Genomic DNA, 15,919 nt, shown 5'->3' on the forward strand with positions numbered 1-15,919 from the left:
GTTGGAGGTAGTGGCAAACAGCCACGTGGAGAAGTCCAACGGGCAGCTGGAGTTGAAAAAGAATTTATGGAAATTTTTCTGAGCAGGAAGGAACCTAAGAGATCATCTCTCCCTCCAGCCTTCTCATTTTACAGATAAAGAACATGTGACACATTAAGTGATGTGATCATTATCAAGTAGTATTTATGAGGGAGATCCTATTTCATAAGCAAAGGAATTCTAGTTTTGTAAAATGAAAAAGCCTGGGAAAAAGATCTGAAAGATGCACTTGTGGGATGAAGCCTAACACAGGCTTTAAACCTTAAAAAAGAAGGAATTTGGAGTGTGTGGAGGGCCAAAGAGCTTCCCCTACCCTAAGGGTGGGAGGGAGAAGGGAGCTGGCAGAGGAGACAAAGAAGCAGTGCTTCAGAGGATGCTGTGAGGAGCAAGTCATAGAGTTCAGTAAACAGTGCTCCCTACTGTGGAAGGAGTTGAAGAGAATGTGGATTGAGAAATGGCCACTAGCCTGATTAGATAGCAGTAGCAATAGTAGCAATGATAGTCACAATAGCTTACAAGAACCAGGCTAGGCGCTGTTGTAAGTGCTGCACATGGACCCAATCATGGAATCTTTATAAGGACCATATGAGGTGGGTATTTATTACTTTATCTCCATTTTACAGATGAGGAAACTGAGGCAAAGAGAAGTTAACCGACTTGCCCAGGGTCACACAGCTCCTAAATGGTGAAGCCAGAATTTGCCAGTCGAGCATGGTTTCAGGGGAGTGATGAAGAGAGGAGTATGTTGTTCAGACTGCTGGCAGTGAAGAGAGGGAGGGGGTGGTAGTTCAAGGTTCAGACAAGGTTGCTTTCCAGATATGGAGCTGAGAATGATGACTGACAAAATTTGGGGAAACTAGCAGAGAGGAAGTGGCAACACAAAGTCTTAAGAGAGCAGAGACGACTAGCACTGCTTAAGCCATGTCCTGAGTAAGAAGAGAGAAAACACCTTTTCTTCTGAGATTGCTTATAGGATCCCAGCCTGTTCACTACCAAAGGCCATTTTTATTATTTCTCACCTCCCAAGGACCCCAGGTTTTCAAAGATTTTGAGTATCAATTTTAAGCTTTTATTTTAATTGAAGTATAATTTATATGCAATGCAATGCAATGTCCAGATCTTAAGTATATTGTTTAATGAGTTTTCACTACAACTTTAATATATTAATTCATGTCCCATTTTTATTACTCAAAGCAATATAAAATTGCCAGTCAGAATCTAGGATTATCACTTCAAGTTAATACAATCTAGTCGAAAGGAAGGATACCTGACTTTTTAGTGAACCTGTTTGGCCTGTTAGAGGCCTTTTGAAATACAGAAAAGCAGCTCATAGATCCATATTATTATCCTCTAAGAGCCCCAGGATCCAAGAACCCCAAGAGGGTAAATGGACTCAGTCAGTTATGGGAAGAGATGGCAGAAAGAAGGGGACCATCATTGGCCTTAGCCTAACACTTTCTGAAAACCTAGCTATCATAATTGATTCTCAGGAGTTGAGCTAGGGGAGGTGTGATTTTATTAGTTCTTCAGAATAAAAAACCAATAGTGATTCATAAAAATTTCAAAATTAAGTGGATGTGACTGGATATTTAGTGATATTAAGGAATTCTTGTTATTTTTTAGGTTTGATAGTAATATGGTAGTACTGTTTTAAAAAAGAGTTCTTACCTTTTAAAGATGTGTGCTGAAATATTTACAAATGATAGGAAATCTGAGATAGGCTTTAAAATAATTCTGTGTGCTGCTGGGGTTTGTAAAACTTCAACAAGATGAGTCTGAATTGATAATTGCTGAAGTTGGTACATGGGGGTTCATTCTGTTCTGTCCACGTTTATATATGTTTAAAACTTCCCATAATAAAAAATTTAAAAGGGAGGAAAAAATAAAATTAAGAACATCAATTAGGGTTTAATGGCATATAACAGAGATCTTTCTATGTATGTTAAGCAAAAGAGATTTAATGTAGGGAATTTAGTGCCTGTAAAATTGTTAGAAGAGGTGGCAGAGCCGGCTCTAGGCTGGGCCTCTAGGAATAATTACCAGAACACCACTACTCAACTGGGCTGCTAAGAGAACTACTACTTGTGCCTCCCTCAGGAAGCTAGGAAACGAGGAAGCCGATTTCTCATCGTCTCAACTGCATGCTCCAGGAACACGTCACTTGAGTCAAATCTGATGATCAGGAATCCGTAGTCACAACTGTTGGCTCCAGTGCCATTTGCTGCACCTGCTAGAATTATACCAGCAAAATGGATGCTGGTGACCCCACCACCTTGCTCTCTGATTGGTAGAATCTAAATCATATCTAGAACGCTAGCTGCAAAGGAATGTGGGAAATGTAGTTTTCAACTTTCCATCCTCTACAGAACTGGACTAGAAAGAAATGGGAACAAATATTGAGTGGGCCAATCCACCACGAAGTATATTAGCAATTGAAATTGTATTTTTGCTTATTTATCTCAAAAAGTAATTTTGGACAATGATTAAGTTACAACATATTCTTTGGTTTGGATTTCCCTCTCCAATCTTTTAATTATCTTTTGCCAAACCTATAAAACCTCCTATTACTCAAGAACAATACCTTGCTCCCTCTAGCTAGGTCCATCTGAATGGTCATATAAGGTGGTTGTGTGTGTATTCAGGCTCCCTGTCTTTGCTTGTACTGTTCTAGTACAAGTAATGCCTTCTCTATCCTCCAGCCTAAATCCTACCTGTTCTTAGACATAGTACAAATCCTATCTCTTTGTAAAACCTCACCTGATTTCTCCAGGCCTCATTTATTTCCCTCCTTCCTCCCTCTTTCCTTCGCTCTCTCCCTCCCTCCTTCCTTCCTTTCTTCCTTCGCCCATTCCTCTCTTCCTTCTTTCTCTCCTTCCTTCTTTCCTGTATGTACGTATGTATGTATGTCTCTGAAATCTTTCTGGACTTGTTCTTTGTTCTGCCATATAGTTTGGTCTCTATCATGCAAATATTTTATGGTATACTGTCACTTTATGTGGGAGAGTCTTCCTTTCTTAAATAGGCTCTAAACAATGTAAGGTTCAACAAGTTTCTTTGTATATCCTCTCCTTTTATACTTAGAGTGTTAAAGAGTAGAGAATAAGGTTATGTATTTGACAATGATACTGTTAGTAAAATGTACCAAGAAGCATACCAAGATACTAATGCTTGCTTAAGAGTACCTCACATGATAGAGGTAAAGGATCAGAAATGTTCTGTGCTGAGTAAACTGTAATTTGTAGCCTATTATAAACATTGAGAAATAGTAATTATGGTTGGGTTAACGTCAAGATCTTCACACCATGACCCCATTCGGCCTTTTCATTAATTGTGTAGTCTGATAATTGCTTCTATCTTTCAGTGAAACTGTAATTCTTTGTTTCTTGAACTCAACCTGCACTTCTACCTCTGTGCCATTGACCATGTTCTCCTTCATTGAGAAGTCTCAGCTCAGGCCCCAGGTCCACCTGTCAATCTCCTGTCCACCAAGCAGTGTGACAATCCAGCAGTAACAGGTTGGATGTCAATTTATGGCATGGTCTGCAGTTAAGCAAGCATTTGCAGTAATGGTGTGGACTTGTGTTTACTGACATAACTCAGGATAGGAAACCAGATCTTGTTAAGTGAAAAAATATATTTTAAAAACTCTATGGTATGATTTCCATTTTTGTACATGTATACATAATTTTTATTTGTGCTCATTCTTTTCGTTTAACAGATATTTATTGAGGGTCTACTGTGTGCCAGGCACTTTATCTATGTGCATTGAAAACCCTGGAAGGTCATATTCCAATATATCTACAGTGGTCATCTCTGCTTGCTGAGAAAACAGGTGACTTTTTTCTGTTTACTTGTCTCCTCCTTCATTTGCAAACTTGTATTTTCAAAGTTTTCTACAAAAATCTATATTATTTATTGATAAGGAACTAATATGTTTTTAAAAAACACTTCTGTTCTTCAAAATGCTTACAGTGTAATGCTACATGAGAAAAGTAGGTTAAAAACAGTCTCAAGTCCCAATGTTAAATAAAAAAGAGAGAGAGAAGGAGAGGGAGCTAGAGAGGGAGAAAGGAAAAGAAAAGGAAGGAGAAAGGAGTAAATACATCAAAATCTAACAGTGGCCATTTTGGGGTGGTGGGGTTTCTTTTACATTGTCCTTTACAAGGATTCTACAGTGGGGGTGTATTAGTTTTAGAATCAGAAAAAAGAATTTTTTTCTTTTTCAAGAGCCAGTCCAAATGTGACATTTCCATGAAGCTGCCTCAGATCCCTGAATTTGACATTTTTCAAACTTTTTAAATCCCTTCATCACCTAGTACTCAATAAATATATGATAAATTGAATGGATAGCATTTTCTAAGTGTGCCCTCAATGTTAATGACAGGTGTCACTAACTTTGTTAATTTTCCCCATTTTCCAAGTTTTCGTTTTCAAGAACAAGTAAGATTTCAGATAGGTTATTTCACAACAATAAAAATTTATTAAAAAGGAAAAGAAGAGGAGATTAGGACACAGACAACACACAGACAGAGGAAAAGCCATGTAAAGACACAGCAAGAAGCCAAAGAGAGAGGACTCAGAGGTGATTCAACTTGATGACACCTTGATTGTGGACTTCTAGTCTCCAGAGCTGGGAAAAAATAAATTTCTCTTTAAACCAAAGGAAGAAAAATTTGTTCTATGTGATTAACTTAGTACTAGTATTTGCCTAATGCTGACATAATTTTAGTGGCCAGGATGTCCTCTATTCTTTTTATTCTTTTCCCTTTTTGTCCATTTTTTAAATGACTAGTTACACATATATGTTTTTTTATATATATATGTGTGTGTGTGTGTGCATGTGCGTTATTTGTATGCACATACACGCACGCACATATATATTGATATGAAAGTTTAAATTCAAACAGTAGAATCCAGATCTATTGTTAGTTGACCTTTCCTTGCCTCAGAAAATTTTTGTCTAGTGGCCTATTTCCTATCAGTTTGTGGAGAGAGAAGGACTCTTAACCCAGACTGGAAGCTCCATCCACTGAATCAACTTTCTCCCAGCCCTATAGTATCACTTCAGTAGCTTCTGAGAGAGTCACACAGGAGAGAGCCAGTGGGGCAAGAGTCCTAGAAATTACCCAGTCTGGTCCATTCATGCAGCTTTCATTAAAGGGGGGGCCAAGGCGTGACAGTCGTGTTCAACTTTTTTAATGCACTTCAACTTTTGCAAAGACAGGCTGTAAACAGTGCTGCTGTGTGAAGGCACTAAAAGCAATTAGAGATGACCCCATCTCTAGCGCTACCACCCTGGCTAGAAGAATCAGCCCCGAGCTGCCAGGTTGGCCTCAGCCCAGTTCATGGAGCTTAAATCTCCCTGTCCTGGCTTCCTGCTTTCCAGGAGAGGCCCTGCCCTCCCTGAAGGAAGGGTGAGGCTCCTGGAACCTGAGGGATTAGGAAGTACTTATGTTGTGGAAGCTGTAAATGATCCTGGAACCAGAGAAGTTTCATTCTAGATAGGAGACTATGTGAATGAAAAGGAATAAATAACTACGGGCCCGCCATGGGGAAGAGGAGCAGAAAATTCCTGAAAAAGTATCATTCTAGGGTACTTTCTATGGGCCCTGAAGATGTTATCAATTTGCAAAATGCTTTTTGGGATATACTAGGATGCTTAGATGGGCACATTGGAGTTTTGACTCTTAACTAGGTTACAGTCATCTTATGGAATTCAGGATCAGACAAAATATCAAAACTTCATCCAAAGGGGTTTACCATTGGAGGTAAACAAAAGTCTTATTGCCATTTGGCGTCATTCTGTGGTCCCCATCACCTCACTGAAATTTTCTCAGTGAAGCTCCCGTACGTACACAGGCCTTGCTTTTGAAGTTGCATTTACCTCTGTTGCCGCCCCGCTTTTTGATTTGTGGTGTGTGTGTCTGAAACTCTTTCCCCCCTTAGATACTATTGATGACCCCTCAGAAATTTAAATCACAGTCATCCATGTGGGGGAAAATGTGAACTCTGCAAGGCTTTCGTTTCTGATGAGGAAATAGAGTTTCAGGTGGATTAACCTAAATCCCCTGAGTATGAGTTTTTAATTCCCTAATTCCCTGACCTGGAGTGATTGCATTGGAGAGACTGATTTAATCTCTTGCAGTTGATGGATAAACTGTTTGCTAAATTTCAAAACACAGATTTGTCCTTTGCTGCTTGACCTCCAGGTTGGGTACTTGATCCCTCGTGATGCCATTTATTGAGGCTTTGCATTTTTATTAAACTGGGATTGCTAAATCAGAGGTGCTTTTGTGTCTGTGCAGTCTGTACCCAGCTATCTGTGTGCCCTGTGATCTGACACGTTAACATACTGAATCGCTTTCATTTTAAACACACTGTTTCATAAAAGGCGCCTATATTGCCTACAGCTGACATGGTATTCCTATAAACATGAGCATAAAGATTATGGGACGTGATGCATTTTATAGTTAAAAATGGAGGGAGATTTATGAAAGGCATAAAAATTTAGAGCCTCTATGACTTGATGTACCAAGATTGCTTTAACGCATTGAGTAGCTAAACGTAAAAGTTGCATTATCATGGGCCGGCTCCGTGGCTTAGCGGTTAAGTGCGCGCGCTCTGATGCTGGCGGCCCGGGTTCGGATCCCGGGCACGCCCCAAGGCACCACTTCTCCGTCCAACCCGAGGGTGAGTCCCACGTACAGCAACTAGAAGGATGTGAACCTATGACATACAACTATCTACTGGGGCTTTGGGGGGAAAAAAATGAATAAATAAAATCTTTAAAAAAAAAAAAAAGGTGCATTATCAGTAAATTAACTATTTGTTTACTTGTAATAGTTTATTTTTAATCAGTGGTGATATTCATATGTTTCATTATTTTTCATTGTGTTGTATTTCAGGGGTGTCAAGCTGATATTTTTGCTGCTGTCCACTTGTAAATACACTCAGAACAGGAGAATTTGGACTAATTTTTTGACTACAGGTACTTTGCAATCATGATGCATTTCAAAAGTGGACTCGAATTAACCGAATTGCAAAACATGACAGTGCCCGAAGATGATAACATTAGCAATGATTCCAATGATTTCACTGAAGTAGAAAATGGTCAAATAAATAGGTGAGTATTTTTCCACTAACACTTTCCATCCAATGAAAGAAATATCTCTAAAATATTATTCTGGTTTTCAGTTATTCTCTTGAATTATTCATTACTAGGGTTACGTTCCATTTGAAGATGTAATTTGAATTTCTTATGTGACATCTGTTGGGCATAGTCTGCAATAGCAGATGAAGCAAATAGGAAAGTAATTTATTCATCTTTTCAAATCTTTCAATTGAATCTAATAAAAATGTATAAATACATTGGACCCCAACCAGCCCTAACTTTTCAAAAGCTCTGTGCTTATGAATTAGACAAGACTGTTGGAATTTCACTGCATACCATATGTGGATGTGTACTACAGTCATCTGACCTCGCCCACATTTTAAGCAAAAAACGGTCAAAGTCGCATTTGCCGATGTTCCCATGTTAAAACTACAGATACATCATTACAAACATCATTTGTAACGTGGGTTTTAAATAATAACAACAACAGTTGAGCTCAAATGGCTCCACGAGAAACTATAGTAGGGAAATAGTACATGAAAAAAGAAGAGATATGGCGAACGGGATGAGGTGGAGAGCGGGGGTGGAAGAACGCTGGCCTGGAAGCTCTTGGCCTCAGCTGTGACCTCAGCAATTCCTTCCGACTCTCGGGCTCTGTGTTTCTTAATTTACAAGAGTAGGACCAACCAAATGTCTTTTTTTTTTTTTTTTTTTTAATGATTTGGGGCATTCTCTGAACTACTGATTCTATAGCAGCTTATATGGACCCCTTAGCAGGAAGCTCTCCAGCTCGGGAGTTGGTGGTGCAGTTTTTTGAAGCACGAGGCCTCCTAAAGGCTAGGAGAAGAGAGCGGCGTAGACAGGACCGCTTATTAGGCAACAACGATGCTACACTTTGGAAGGGGGCCAAAAGGAAATGGGGATGGAGGAGGATGAACACATTATGTCAACTAACAAAGCATCTTTGTAGAAATCATTTCTGATAATCTGCTCTACATTCTGATATAGTGTATAATTGAAAGTCCAGCACAGGACTTCGCTGCCATCGTTTACATCCACTCAGAAGTTTCAGCCCTGTCTCTCTTTCTTTTTCTCTTCCTTAAATGTTCTTAGTGGTTAAGTCCCCAAGCCAGACACTTCCTCATTATCATCCAAGTATTATTTACCGTGTTGTGATATTTCTTATTGTTGGACTCAAGTTTGCTTCTTTCACCTTTTCTGAATAACTATTAAGGATAACTACCGTTTCTTGAGTGCCATGTGTTTTTACATGTATTGCCGTTTATTCTTGTACCATCTTGCAAAGTATTCTTTTGCAAATAAGGAAAATTTAAAAATTTAGTTTACAGGTAAGGAAACTGAGGCTCAGAGAAGTAAAATAGCTTGCCCAACAACATACACAGGTCTGTCTGAAATCCCTGTCTTTATCCTCTATCCTGCTGCCTCTGATTACAATGCTCCAGCATTAGTGAAAAAGGTAGTCTTTATTAGTTCTACTAACCTCTACCAGTGCCATTTTATGCTCTGTACTTCTGGAGGCTTCTGCAGTCACTACTGGCCTCCACTTACCCGTGGATGGAGTTCTAACCATTTCCCAAATAGGACACTTGGTTTTATAATGAAGCTTCATTCCCAAAGCAATGCAGACTTGGAGGACCTTAAATGAGAGTCATTTATAATATTCCATGTAGAATCTGAACTTGATCTTACAAAGTTTTACTTACTAAAAATACTAAGTTTCTGGGGCCAGCCCGGTGGCGCAGCGGTTAAGTGTTTGCAATCCGCTTCAGCGGCCTGGGGTTTGCAGGTTCGGATCCTGGGTGCGCACCGACCCACCACTTGTCAAGCCATGCTGTGGGCGGCATCCCATATAAAGTAGAGGAAGATGGGCACGGATGTTAGCCCAGGGCCAATCTTCCTCAGCAAAAAAGAGGAGGATTGGCATCGGATGTTAGCTCAGGGCTAATCTTCCTTGCAAAAAAAAAAAAAAATTAAGTTTCTGAGGTGGTGACCACGTGCAGTGGGTAGAAGCACCCCTTCTCGCCCCTGACCTGGGCACCTTGGCTGGGTGACCTCACTTCCCTGTAGACTGTGACTAAGGCAAGGAGCTGGTGCAGCGGGAGAGCTGTTGGGTGTGGACCACTTGTTTTGCGGAACTGGGTCCCACTGCTGCACAGGCAGTGTGATGCATTTATTTATTTTGTCTCCCCTCTTTCACTGACACGGTTCATAAATCTTGCTTCATTTCTGGTTCTAGGACAGTTAAAATTAAAAACAACATATTCTAGCATATAGCCTCAGCTTTTTAGCCTCAGGCAAAAATAAAAAAAGACCCCCACCATGATTCCCGCAAAAGTTCCACCTAAGTCCCTCTCACTCTTCTTCGGCTTTTTCACAGTGATGGGAGGGACGTAGACCCAATTATACGAATCTAAGAGAACCATCTCCCAAAACAGTGAACGTCCAGGTAATGGTGTCTCTTTTTAGGAAGCTAGAGAAAATGTTGAAAACAAACGTTCATCTCTGATTACCTGGCATCTAGCTGATAGCTTTGCCTGGAAACTCCCCACTAGGATACTATAAGAATCATTTTTTTAAGTTTAGTTAAAAATAGAGTAGAGTCATTTGGGCATTAGGACACCTACCGTTATTCCATCTCAATTGTTTTATTTCATACACTAGTTTTGGTGATGTAGTCATAAAAATCTATACCTGGAACAACAAAACCTTTCAAAATGCCCACTAGGCCGGGACTGCTGACATTTACCTGTGCGTATGAAACGCCTGGAAACCTTGTTAAAATGCAGATTCTGATTCAGTCTGCCTGAGATTCTCATTTCCAGCAAGCTCCCAGATGATGCCCATACTGCCGGTCCATGGACCACACTTAAAGTAGCAAGCTCTAGACTCTTCCTCTAGATGTGAGCTACTTGAGAGAAGGAACCATCTTAATCATCTTTATATTTCTTGTACCTTGTAATGATGTAATAATAGTGCCCGGTACAGGGTGGACAGTACAAAGTATTTGTTAAATGAGAGCAAGAGACAGAGACGGACACAGGGAGAGAGAGAGCAGTTATGTGCATGGTTTGGTTTAGACTTGTATTGAATCCTGGCTCTATCAATAGATCTTGTGTGATCTTGTGCTTTGAGCCTCAGTTTCATCCCTGTAAGAGAAGGATAATAATAATACCTTACCTCACGAGATTGTTGGGGAATATTAAATACAATACTGTTTGTAGGTTAAGAACTCAGGCTCTGCAATCAGCCAGCTTAGGTTCAAATTAGGTTTCAACAGTTTAGTTATTAGTAATGTGCCTTTGGTCAAATTATCTAATTTCTCTAAAATGGAGCTAATAATAGTACCAACCACATGTAATTATTGTGAAAATAGATGAGAAAATCCATGTAAAGTACTTGTCACAGTGTCTGGCAATAGTAAACTTTTTAGTATGAGAAAAGTCTAGACCAATAAAAGTGCAGCCCTCTTTCTTTGGCAAGCTCTTCTTTATTCTCCAATCCGAGGAAGAATGATATTGCTTTAGGCTTTGGATGATTTGCTGGTTGTTGTTACCTTCAAGTTGTTGAAATATTAGGAGATTATCTAGCTCTATCCAGGAAAATATTCACATATTTTAATATTTATCTACTGTTGTTCTCATCTATATGTATAGTTATTGTTGTTATGACCCAGGAAGAATCTAAGAAAATTTGAGTCTCTCATTAAGATTTTTCTTAGAAGAATTTGGGGCAACTCTTGTCACTATACCCTACATCAGCTTTTTTTTTTTTTTTTTTTTTTTTTTGTCCCTGTCTCTATTGCAGAGTTCATGTATATCACTTGGGAGGACCCTTGCAAAGTTCTCTCTCTTCTTCTAATATTTTTTCTACACCTTAGGGAAGAAGATTCCATAACTTCCTCCTATATTCAGTTTTTATGTCAGAAATTCTTTCCTCGCTTTAATTGCTCCCGTTACAATTAACGTCTGTTTTCTCCTATTTTCAACAGAGTTTATCCACCAGGTAAAGGCTCTGTGTACCTTCTCTTTAAATGCCTGCTGTTTCTTCAATTCTTTCATCTTTTCGAACCTCTCTTTTACTTGCGTCTTTCCTCCTGTTCTCTTTTCCTTTTTTATAGAATGTTAGAATTTCAAGGAAAGAACTGGGAAAGGTCATTTAAGTTCAACCACTCATCTCTTTTGTGTTATGAATCCTTTGATGAAACTCTATAATCTAGTAAGAACCTGATTGGTAGAGATTAAAATAGGAAGATTATCTTCCCATTGTACAACCTATCCTTAATTGGATTGTTGTTGTTGATTTATTTTTGGTTTTAAATCACTGCTCTGTGTTGCTCGCCTCCCTTCACACTACCTCATTATAACGCCCACATCCTTTCTAAGGCTTTGTCTGTTGAAGGTCACTGCGACAGACACTGTAGGTTTTTGTTTTGTTTTGATTTGTTTGCAGAACATTTGGCTACCGAATAGTTGGTTGAATTCTGCTTTATAGGTACAGACTGACCCAGTGAAAACTCTCTTTTAGTAATACTTTTATCATCCTGAGACCACGTGTCAAAGGCACCTTCTCCCATAGCCCATTTTTAAGTCAATAAAGAGAAATTTTAACACAATTTCATTGCCAGAGGTCAGTGCTTTTTAACACGCAATTGCATTTTTTACATGGTGAGAGAACAGCAACTTGTGGTAAGCTGCTTGACCTAGTTATTTCAAATGGACTTTTCCATTACAAAAAACGTTGGTTTTATTTTGTTTAAAAAAAATTTACAGAAATACAAAGCAAAGATTTAAAGACTAAAGAGAAGAAAAAGTTGAAACACCATAAAGAGAATACAGAGGCTTTCTTTTTTGGTTTTTTTTTTTAACAAAGTTCTTTTATTTTTATTTTTATTTTTTTTATTTTTTATTCATTTTTTAAATTTTTTGTTTATTGAAGTAACATTGGTTTATAGGCTTTCTTTAAGTACTTCATTCTTACTGAGCTAGATTTCCCTGCAGCCTAAGCTACCCTGTGATTCCTAAATAGAAGATGCATGTGCGGTTTCTGGAGGGTTCCTCTGAGTTGCTAATGCATGGACAGTTACATATAAGAAGGAGCTGAGGGAGTGAGAGAACTACACAACCCCTCTGGATGCCAGAGGAGCTTAATGGCACAGTCTGTGCCACAGAAAAATGGTAAATAGGTCAGAGTCAGAAAACTCAGTTCTAACCAGAGTATAAGACTCATGGAAGATGAGGGCTTGGAACTGCGGGGAGGCATTGGCTGAGAGGAGGGTGGAGGGTCTCCTGAGGGGAGAGTGGATTCCTACTACTTGTTTTTCAGTGTCTATTCTCAGAATGCACTGGTCATGGCTCAGTCCTCACTCCCTCTTGAGAGGATCATTTTGAGGAGCAGGGGAGCTGAGATTGGGACATTGAGGTAAAGTCAAATGAAGCAGTACCTGGAACTGCAGGCTGAGGAATTTGTACTCAAAACTTGTTTAGTGGAGAAGCAGTGAAGGTTTTGGGGAAAACCTATTAAGTCTTGCTGCAGAAGGTAGACCAGGACAAGCAGACCAGAAGGCAGAGTCAGGAAGGCGCTTGATATATAATGTGTTTTCCTGTGCTTTTTAATGATTACTCACCACAACAGCTCTCTAAGTCAGTTTCATTCTTCTCATCCCGCAGAAGTTCTGCGGGAAAGAGCTGGCAATCATGCAGAGGCCTTATTCTTCATCCCCTTCCGTTGCACAATGTTCGACCCTACTGAATGCCCCTTGTGTCACAGTGCCTGCATCTCTTTCTTCTCTGCCCACCAAGCCTCTGCCACCAATTCTGGGGCGTGTTGCCAGGCTGGGAACTGAGATCTGCCATAACAGGGAGTTGATGACTGTTTTGTTTGGTTTGTTTGAAAATGTTCGGGCTTTTCCCTTAACTTAAAAGTTATGGAAATTCTCTTTGGAAGACAAGTCCCTCCACAAGAAAGGCAAATGGGGGACCATCTGAATAAAGATTTGGTAGACTTGAGTTGGTCATTAAAATTAGCCTGATTAAATACAGTCTATTATTTAACAGCAACACTAAATATGAGTCAGTTTCATTTTGGAAAGTCGCACACCCACATTTCCTTGGGCTGCCCATGTGAAAAAGAAGGGAGCCTTCCCTTGCCCCTCTCCAGGGAGATCCTTAAACCTCAAACTGTGGAAAGGTTTAAAATGTTAAGGGCAAAGGAGGGCCAAACTAATCCTTAGTAGCAACGCTATACAATTGCCAGGGTTGTTCTCCAAAGATACTGCTTTCATTATGTCATTCTCTTGCTAAGAACCCGCAATACTTTTTCTCAGGCCTCTGCCTTTAAGTTTCCTCTGGCTAACCCCACCCAATAATGGTTGTTCCTTCTCTGGATTCCTTATCTCACCTCAATTTTGCAGTCTGACATTCCTATTCTGGTGTTAGCTGGTCTGGTCTCTCCTCCACTGGAGTGTCAGTGCCGGCATTTCAGGAGACTGAGGTTTTCTTCTACTTCCTTTTGATCTCTCCCAGTAACTGGACAGGTCCCAGGGAGAGGCAGATGCTGAAAGGAATCAACTGCAGGTTGTGCTACTTATACCAGGTGATGGTCTTAGAGGAATTTCCAAGTATATCTATTGCCTGTCTGCTTTATCCTGGTGAAATAATGCAAATGGAAAATGGAGAAGTAATGTCAGGGAGAAGCCAGATCCCTTGGATTAAAGATGAAAAGGGTACATAAATAAAACCAACATTGATGATATGTGTCTTTCACTAAAAAAATGTTTTATTGTGAAATATAGCATCATTCAAAACAGTCTATGAAAATACAATGTACAGTTTAAAGATGTACGCTTCCTTAAAATAGTCCAGTTCAAGTGGCTTTACATTTCTTAGTGAAAAATACACTGTGTGATGTCAGCATCATGGTGGAGTGAGTTGGTCCCTTTGTGTCTCCCCTCTAAGTTCCAACTAATTGGACATCCATTAACCAGCAGTGCATTCCCTATTTAGTACAACAGGATGTCTGAGAGATCCTGGCAGCTATACATCTGAAGGTGGGTGTACTGGACCCGGGGAAGCAGTGGAACTAGGGGAGCAGCCCCTCCCCTCCCCAGGCAGCAATCCAGGACAAGATCCTCACACAGCCAGCAGCATGACTGTGAGTGGAGGCGGCAGCAGCCCCACCTCTGCCAACACTTTTGGAGCACACTTTTGGAGCGGCAGTAGCAGGCAGGGAGCACCTGCCGTGCAGAGGGGGCCCTGCCCTTGAGGCAGCCCCGCCCATGGAGTGCCCCGGCTGGCCTGCAAGAAGGCACTCTGTCCAATGGCTGCCTTGGTGCCCGTGCCAGCAAAGCGGCCAACCGGAGCAACCACAAGCCCACAGGGCTGGAGCAGAATAAACATCCCCTGCAGCTACCCCCCCACCATCCCCACCCCCCTCAATGGTGGCAAGGGGAATCTGTGGCCAGAAGCAACAAGAACCACCACAGATCCAATGACCCAGCCCCCAGTGGGAGCAACCCTGACAGCAGTTCCATCAGCAGCAGGGGCTGTATAAAGTCCCCGGGTCCCCAGGACCCTACCAGCAACTGTGACACCCATGAACCTAGCACCCCTGGCAGCAGTGCAACCAGCACCCTAAGACAACCTGAGAACAGCAGTGCAAGTGGTCCACAGGACAGCAGCGTCGGAGCCCACAGAGAGCCAGTAGAGGAACACAAGACCCAGGTGATGAGAACCAAAGTAACCAAAGCTGTACCCAAATAAGAAAAAGTGTGCCAGCAGAGGATCAATTCATCAAACACCATGAAGAACTACAGTAATGCTGCAGGACCGAAAGAAAATCACAACCTCCAAAAACCAAACCTGAAGTCACAGAAGACTACAGTCTAATTGACAGAGAATTCAAAATAGCTATCATAAAGAAACTCAATGAGTTACCAGAAAATTCAAAAGACAATTCAGTGAGCTCAGGAATAAAATTAATTAACAGAAGGAATACTTTACCAAAGAGATTGAAGCTCTAAAAAAAAACCCAAACAAATTCTGGAGATGAAGAACACAATTAAAGAGATGAAAATTAAAGTAGAAAGCATTAAAAATAAATCAGACCAGGGGCCGGCCTGGTAGCATAGTGGTTAAGTTAGCACGCTTTGCTTCAGTGGCTGGGGTTTGCAGGTTCAGATCCCAGGTGCAGACCTACGCACCACTCATCAAGCCATGCTGTGGTGGCATCCCATATACAATATAGAGGAAGATGGGCACAGGTGTTTAGCACAAGGCTAATCTTCCTCTTTTTGCTGAGGAAGATTGGCAGCAGATGTTAGCTCAGGGCTGATCTTCCTCACCAAAAAATAATAATAATAAATTTAAAAAAATAAAGCAGACCATATGGAATAGAGAAATCTAGAAATGATTCAGGTGGAAGAGGAGAGAGAACTAAGATTTTTAAAAAATGAAGAAATTCTTTGAGAAATATCTGACTCAATTAGGGAACATAACATAAGGATTATAGGTATCCCAGAGGGAGAAGAGAGGGAAAAAGGAACAGAGAGCTTGTTCAAAAAGATAATAGCTGAGAACTTCCCAAACTTGGGGAAGGAACTGGACATACAAGTACATGAAGCCAATGGAACTCCTAATTATATCAGTGCAACAAGACTTTCTCCAAAGCATATAATAGTAAAACTGGCAAAAGTCAATGATAAAGAAAAAATATTAAGGGCAGCAAGAGAGAAGAAAATAACCTACAACACAA

General features: G+C 40.4%; 1 protein-coding gene across 3 annotated transcripts in view; it reads left to right on the forward strand.

Moving 5' to 3' along the window:
• SLC38A1 (solute carrier family 38 member 1) overlaps positions 1-15,919 on the forward strand; it is a 67,769-nt gene that overhangs the window by 8,077 nt on the left and 43,773 nt on the right. For all 3 annotated transcript variants that reach the window (XM_087442518.1, XM_004429423.3, XM_087442517.1), the window contains 2 exons: positions 3,758-3,871; positions 6,945-7,162. In XM_087442518.1, the coding sequence (XP_087298644.1) occupies positions 7,041-7,162 (122 nt within the window). In that variant the 5' untranslated portion in view covers positions 3,758-3,871; positions 6,945-7,040. The remainder of the gene's footprint in view (positions 1-3,757; positions 3,872-6,944; positions 7,163-15,919) is intronic.

This window comes from Ceratotherium simum, chromosome 17, assembly GCF_057802395.1.
Source record: "Ceratotherium simum simum isolate JZ-2026a chromosome 17, ASM5780239v1, whole genome shotgun sequence".
Taxonomy (NCBI): Eukaryota; Metazoa; Chordata; class Mammalia; order Perissodactyla; family Rhinocerotidae; genus Ceratotherium; species Ceratotherium simum.